The following is a 7,845-nucleotide window of genomic DNA, read 5'->3' on the forward strand; positions in this document are numbered from 1 at the left end:
CGCGCAGAACACTAAGATCCTGGAAGAAAAAAGTTTTTGTGAGTGGTGGTGCGACTCTGCATATAGGTATCTATTTGTGTGTGTTGATTTTCTGTACACTTAATGACCTAAGGTACCGTCAGCTTTCTTAGAGATAAGAACATCTAAGAGGAATTTTCCGTTTTCCTCTGTTTATAGTGAAATGGATATTTGGATGTTGATTATTGAAGAAAATTTACAGAGTTCGGCTTTATCGTGTCTCCATATCATGAATCTGTCATCTACATAACAGAACCTACAAACTTCTGGTTTTTGAGTGTTTTTCTGAGGGCCTCTTTCTCAAAATGCTCTATGAAGATGTTGGCGATTACAAAGAAAAATAGGAGAGCCCATTGCCGCTTCTGAAGTTTGTTCATAAAATTGATATTATGTCTACTTTTTTTTATTTGTGTTGCTTTTGCAACCTACTGCACTACACCTCATGGGCATTTTTGTATAATATTGTTATGCGTAAACATGACGTCAATTATAGATTATTAAATTCGCCAAATACTTGGTTCAGACAGGTTAGAGATCATATGCCTAGTATAGAATAATGCAAAGAGTAATAAAAATGCCATATTACTGTGGCCAACCAATCACATATAACGTAGTTATCCTCACCACCTGAAAGACCATACACTTCCTCCTGTTATTTCTTACCTCCATGATTACATATAAAAATGATTTGTATACAAATGCAAAAAACAATATAGTGACGCGAATTTATTCCTGCTAGTAGTAACAGTAGTATATATATAACAGTAGTATATATATAATAGTAATACTAGTATGTTTTTATACAGGTTCTTTTTCAAATTGAAAGCGCTTGAAGATAAAGATAGAATGATTACAAGCGCTTAAAGAGCGCGTGATCATCCATAATGAACACAGCTATATTAATTTATGTTTATATTGTGTTAAAGACGTCGGCCGATGATTTCCATATTAAACAACCATATTAAATATTAGTTCTTCATTTCCTGTGTTATAGCTATGAGGTCGTCACAAATGCTGGTTATGCTCGGAACAAGAGGGGTAGCCCTGAATCTGACGATGCTTGAAGGTACATTTTCACGTGCTCCTAATAAACAATTGGAGAGATAGATTTATCGCTCGTTATTCAGCAGCTGAAATTTTGTAATTTGAACAATTTCAACTACAAACGCTTAAACGCTATTGACAGTGCTGACATACTGTGAGTGCGTTCGGAGAAACACTATTCGTGCTATGGACGCAAACGCTACCAATGCTGTTCTTGGAGCCAGTAGCGCGATAGCGTTAGCAAGCTTCATAAACGATCCTAGCGTAGCGTTTAACTAGAGAGATATATTCATCGAGGTTAAGTTAATGTAGGAGATTCTGTTTTCAATCACCAACCAAACTTTTTCCTATAATTAAAATTTTTAAGGTTTTGTAAAATATTTATAACGTAAATTTTTTATTTTCTTGTAGTGAATAACAGAATGCAATTGCAATCTCTATGTCTAGCTTGCCGCTAGGTCGAAATGAACAATGTAGAAACTAGATTAATACTTACATTAAGTAAATAGTAAGTCAGATAAAAGGAAGAATCCTTGAGCATCCGTTGTCGATTTTAGAAGAAGAAATAAATCTACATCTAATAATCTTAAGCATCTGCAACGGAATATCCTATCGCGGCTAATATATAATAGTAACTTAATAAATAATAGTAACTTTTTTCCGTACATGGGAATTAAAAATTGCTAATAACAAGATACCTCTGATTTCACATTTATAATGAAATCAAATACACAAGTTGCACTTCGCAGAAACTTTGAAAAGTTAGATGATACACAAACAAGAATTACATTCACTCCAGCTTAATGGCAAACCATCAGCAAAGATTAAAATTGATTGCATTCATTAGGATAAAATTTGAAATTCACACATTACGTACGTACGTTTACTTTACGAAATTCTAAGAAAAGTTTGGTACATTCGAGAACAGAATCCCCTTAAACATTAACCTTAAACTTTGACGAATGTTAAACGTTACCAACGCTACGCTAGGGTCGTTCACGGATCTGTAAACGCTAACGCTATCAATACACTACCTTGGAAGAAATAGCGTTGATAGCGCATAATTGTGACGTAACACGCTATTATTAGTGACGTCACGATCGTATTTGTTAGCACTATCTGCAATTCCGCGAACAATTTGTAGTGCTAAATAGTGTCAATAGTAGTGCCTCCCCGAACGCACCCTGTATCAATCGTGTTGACTACTATTGACTGCGATATACATAACCTAATTTATTCTTTTTTTTATTGCTGATTCAGGTAGAAAATTCGATGCAATCAGAATAATCTAATAACTGTTTAATTCGGTGTATTAATTGCAAATGATACAAACAATGAAAAATACAAACAATATATCGAATCTGTTCAAATGTCACGCTTCTTGCCCTTTTTCATGTATAAAATTGTCGCTCTAATAAGGTTCGCGTCGCATGTTCTAACATGCTCCAATATATTCTTGCTATAGCTTCTATTCACTTCAATGAGCGCGTTAGAGTGAGTATATGCTACAGTAGGAGCATTTTAGAGCATGTAGAGCATGTAGTTACAGCTAATCTGAAGCTTGCATTTCGAAATCAATTCACATTGGCTGTCGCAACAAACTTACGATCGGCTTGCAACTAACTGTAGAACCGGCTTTAGAGCATGCGACGCGACAAACCTATAGTTTTGTGACAAAAGTTACGTGATCTTTTTTGTCGCTGGAATGACCAGTTTGAACAATTCATGAAAATGCACCTTGACGCTGCTATGTAAAGATACCTTTATTTCTTCCTTTCTTTCATTTTCCTTTTCTCGTATGGTTAGCTTTATTTGAGTTGGTGAGATGTCACATTTGTTAATCCGTTGTTCTCTTTCGACATCGTAATATATATTAAGTGTTTCTATGCATGCTGAATTCTTTTAAACTATTCTCGACACATTGATTTATATATTTCTAACATATTTCTTTATACAAATTTAATTTAATTTGCAGGTTAAAATGGGCCGCCGACCAGCAAGGTGGTACGTAATGGAATTTTTAATTCGTTGAATTTATCAATTTTAAATATATATCTTGTCAATAAATTTTGTAACATTTTTTTCGACATTATTTTGATATAAAGGACACTCAAATATGAATGTTATATTCCCTGTATCATAGAATTAAATGTTTTTGAACAGTCATTCATATTTTAAATAAAAATTGCAATTATGTTACACAATAAAAATGCATTGTAATTCTAATTTAATATTACAATTTTATTAATACAAGTTCTCAATATTGAAATTTAATGTTGAAGAATATCAAAATGTGTAATAAAGAATGTTGTTACATCTGAGAATTTTTTATTTTTAGTTATCGGTATTGTAAAAATAAGCCATACCCGAAATCTAGATTCTGTCGTGGTGTGCCGGACCCAAAAATACGCATTTTCGATCTTGGAAAGAAAAAAGCATCTGTCGAGGACTTTCCATTGTGCGTGCACTTAGTATCAGATGAATATGAACAACTCAGTTCCGAGGCCTTAGAAGCTGGACGTATTTGTGCTAACAAATACATGGTAAAGAATGCTGGAAAAGATCAATTTCATATTCGTATGAGACTCCATCCGTTCCATGTCATCCGTATCAATAAAATGTTATCATGTGCTGGAGCTGATAGGTATGTAACTCCATTATATAAGACAATAGAATTTTTACTTAGAAATGTAGGTTTTTGAAAGGAGAGTACAACTTTTTTTATGTTCTGGAAATGTTTTATTTCTGCATTTTCTATTTTTTAAAATGAAAACTGAAAATTAATATAATTATGTCACATTCAAGGAAAAAATTGATATATTGAAATAATGTTAATAATATTCTTAATTACATTATAAAATCATCAATTTTTTATGTTTATTTATTTAAAAAAAATTGGATCAACACAACTTTGAATTTTTAAATGTTTGAAGCATATATATATATATTGGGAGTACAAATTGGTTCAGTCCCTAAAGATAGCTCCAGCTGTTGCGAATGTCATAGTGACAGCTGATTTTGGCAGTTTCAGAGAAGTTAAATAATCAGTATTGTTTTGAGTTTCATTCAAAAACCTTGATTTTTACTGTGTTTGAAATGTCGTTTGTGTTAACCAAGCAGCATTTGCGGGAGATTTTAATTTAATTGGAAGAAAAGTGTGGCTGAAGCCCATCGAATGCTTGTCGAAGTTTATGGTGACACTGCTCCAACTGATAAATCATGTAGGGAATGGTTTCGACGTTTCAAGGATGGAGATTTCAGCGTTGAAGACAAGCCTCACTCTGGACAACCAAAAAAATTCGAAGACAAAGAATTAGAGGCATTACTCGAAGATCAGAGTCAAACGCAAGAGGAGCTTGCAGAATCATTGGGGATAACTCAACAAGCCGTTTCTATACGATTGAGAGCCATGGGAATGATTCAAAAACAAGGAAATTGGGTTATGAAAGGCAATTTTTCACTTGTGAACATCTGATTCAAAGACAACAGAGAAAAGATTTTTTGCATCGGATTGTGACTAGAGATGAGAAGTGGATATTCTACCCCAAGAAGAAAAAATACTACGCTAAACCCGTCAATCTTTGCCATCGACCTTAACATCAACACCATGGCCAAACATTCATGGTTCGAAAATCATGCTCTGTATCTAGTGGGACCAAAAGGGTCTTGTTTACTATGAGCTGCTGAAATCTTGCGATTCCATTATGGGCGATCGGTATCGGCTACAATTGATTCGTTTGAGCCGTGCATTGCGAGAAAAACGGCCGAAATACGAGCAAAGACATGATAAAATTATTCTTCTTCATGACAACGCTCGGCCTCATGTCGCTAAAGTTGTAAAAAAATATTTGGAAACGCTCAAATGGGATGTTTTACCACATCCGCCGTATTCCCCGGACATTGCTCCTTCTGATTACTGGTTGTTCCGAAGGATGCAGCAAGTCACCGGTTCACTTCTTTCACAGAAATCGAAAATTGGCTTCAAAATTGGATCGCCTCCAAAGACGAGTCATTTTTTCGAGATGGAATTCGAAAATTGCCTGAGAGATGGGAAAAGTAGGCAGCAATGGACAATACTTTAATTGATCTGTTAATTTATTTTGTTTTGAAATAAATGCACAAAAAAACGGACCGAACTAACTTATACTCCCTATATATTATATATGATTTCATAACAATGTGTATAAGAATATTATTCTACATTTATCTTATATTCTGTATTTCAATGTATTAATTTTTCTTTGAGTATAGCGTCATTTCTATAATAGTTCTCGATTTCCATGAAAAAAATATATAAAATGTAAGAATAAAACGATCTCTGTGAATGGTTGCGAAAAAGTCAAAGTTGTACCAGTTGTTCGTAATGTAATTTTGATTTCTATCCTATGATCTAACATGTAATTATCTCTAAAATTTCTGTAATTCAAATTGTTTTGCAGGCTTCAAACTGGAATGAGAGGTGCCTTTGGTAAGCCTCAAGGTACTGTAGCCAGAGTACATATTGGTCAGCCTATTATGAGCGTGCGTTCTTCTGATCGTCACAAGGCAGCTGTCATTGAGGCTCTGCGACGTGCCAAGTTCAAGTTCCCTGGTCGCCAAAAGATTTACGTGTCGAAGAAATGGGGTTTCACGAAATACGATCGTACCGAATACGAGGAACTGAAAATGGCAGGCCGCCTTGCCCCAGATGGTTGCAATGTCAAGTATCTACCAGAGCATGGACCACTCGAAGAGTGGAAAAAATTCAGGAAAGTACTTGCTGCAGCTTGAATAAACATGGAACATTTTGGATATTGAATTGAATAAAATATATAATCAGAAAAAAGCGAGTATATATTTACTAAAAATCCTAGAATAACTTAAAATGTAATATCCAGAATTATTTTCTATTTTTATATGAAAGTTGGGCTAATAGCGGTTTCTACTACATTAAAAAAAAATTCTTAATTAACATAATTATTGTAGAATATGATTTATTCAAAAAAACGAATAAAAAGTAGAAATACTTATTATTTTAAAGAATAAATTTGAATGGATAAATTTGACAAGCTATTTGAAAATTACATGTTTTCAGATTTACTATCCAACATCAAATTTGAATCGCATATAAAATAAAAATCAATAAATGCTGAATGGGAGCACTTTTATTATCTAATGTCGATTTGTAAATTGATGATTTTTTTTACCTAAGAAATGAGACATATAATATTTCCTTTTTACAAGGCATTATCCCAGTCTTGATAATTTGATAAATTGTGTGTGTATATATACACACACACACACACACATACACACATATATATAATACAGGGTGTCTCGAAAGTTTTTGCCAATCGCTTTGTGTAGATAGAGCGGACTAAGTCGAAAAGTTTTCTATTACTTTGCAAATTTCGCAATAGTTAAGATTAATTACTAAAAATTGTTAAATATTGAATAATTTTTTATTCAAATATTAACTTTGCAAAAATTTTTTCAGAATTTTTTAATACTGTATTTTCTCATGTTAATAAAAATAAGAAAATGCAGTACTAAAAAGTTGATAAAAAATTTCGAAAAAATTCTTAAGAGTTTTATGAGAAGAAAATAAATGATTTTTGTCTCTTGCAGTTTTATAAAGTAAAGTTAACAGTATATTTGAATAAAAAATTATTTAAGACCAATTTTGGCAATTTTTAGTAATTAATATTCTGTTAAAACTATTGTAAAAATTGCAAAATGATAGAAGACTTTTCAGTTTAATCCGCTCTATCTATACAAAAGCGATTGGCAAAAACACCCTGTGTATATATTTTATATATATTATATATATATATATATATTAGGTGTGGGAAAAAGTTCGTGGCGTTTTTCCGTTAGATGGCATTAAAAAAACGCCACGAACTTTTTCCCACATCTAATATATATATGCATTTTCTTCGAGATTCGAACAATTACAATTACAGTATAAGGATTTATAAGAAACAATTTTTCGTATCTTATACTATAGTCAATTTACAAAATGAAACATTTCTATACTATAATATTAGGGGTTTTCCATTTAGTAACATAATTCGACTCTTCATTTCTACTTTGACAAGACTTTGACCAATTCTACTTTTGAAAGAAATAGAAGAAAAAAATAAATCTAAATCTAAATCAAATCTTATTATTAAATTATTTATATATGTATGTATGTACATATGCAGAATATATACTAATTGTAAGTGCACTAAAATTTTCAAATGTGATTTGTGACATTTCTCATAAATTTAAGATGAAAACTCCATATAATCATACGTATAAAACAGCTTAGTTTCAAAGATGCAGGGTATCAAAGTGAAGGAAAAATTTCATTTTTTCTACAAATTTCGAAAACTAATTCTATTCACAACATTCTAATTATTTTCATAAAATATTGTATATGTTTAAATTTCTGAAATAATTAGAATGGTTTAAATATACTGGGATGCATCCAAAACTTGACTGTCAATTCCGAATATCTTTTATTCTTGTTCAATGAACAGCAAGGATAAAATAATATTCGAGTTGGCAGAAACGAATTTAGGAACGCATTCAAGACAGTGTACCTTGAGGAATCACTTCTTAAAATTTTTTAACGTACTTAGTATACACTCTGTATATATGCATCTATATACATATACGTGTATAAATTATATATAATTTTATATACACACACACACACACACACATATATATATATATATATATATATATATATATAACTATATTATATAATTATATTAATTAATTAATAAAATAATAATAATATTATTAACTAAATAA

At 31.8% G+C, this 7,845-nt stretch overlaps 1 protein-coding gene and 1 long non-coding RNA gene across 2 annotated transcripts; one reads left to right on the top strand and one right to left on the bottom strand.

The window, feature by feature from the left end:
- Positions 1-731: 731 nt before the first annotated feature.
- On the bottom strand, positions 732-1,711 carry LOC105624031. Its single transcript, XR_001046520.1, has 2 exons — positions 1,216-1,711; positions 732-1,102 (listed from the first exon to the last, which is right to left on the bottom strand). It is a non-coding gene; the product is annotated as an uncharacterized LOC105624031 (long non-coding RNA).
- Positions 1,712-2,842: 1,131 nt separating this feature from the next.
- On the top strand, positions 2,843-5,887 carry LOC105624032 (60S ribosomal protein L10). The gene is made up of 4 exons (XM_012205398.1): positions 2,843-2,882; positions 3,038-3,066; positions 3,401-3,706; positions 5,502-5,887. The coding sequence occupies exons 2-4, from the start codon at positions 3,044-3,046 to the stop codon at positions 5,830-5,832; spliced, it is 660 nt and encodes a 219-aa protein (XP_012060788.1). The 5' UTR covers positions 2,843-2,882; positions 3,038-3,043; the 3' UTR covers positions 5,833-5,887.
- The last annotated feature ends 1,958 nt before the right edge of the window (positions 5,888-7,845 follow it).

This window comes from Atta cephalotes, assembly GCF_000143395.1.
Source record: "Atta cephalotes unplaced genomic scaffold scaffold00071, whole genome shotgun sequence".
NCBI classification, from domain to species: Eukaryota; Metazoa; Arthropoda; class Insecta; order Hymenoptera; family Formicidae; genus Atta; species Atta cephalotes.

Excerpts from the sequence above, each read along its gene's own strand:
- LOC105624032 (XM_012205398.1), top strand. The coding sequence starts at position 3,044 with ATGGGCCGCCGACCAGCAAGGTG. Across the intron at positions 3,067-3,400 it reads GGCCGCCGACCAGCAAGGTG|TTATCGGTATTGTAAAAATA; the intron begins GTACGTAATGGA and ends TTTTATTTTTAG. Across the intron at positions 3,707-5,501 it reads TCATGTGCTGGAGCTGATAG|GCTTCAAACTGGAATGAGAG; the intron begins GTATGTAACTCC and ends ATTGTTTTGCAG.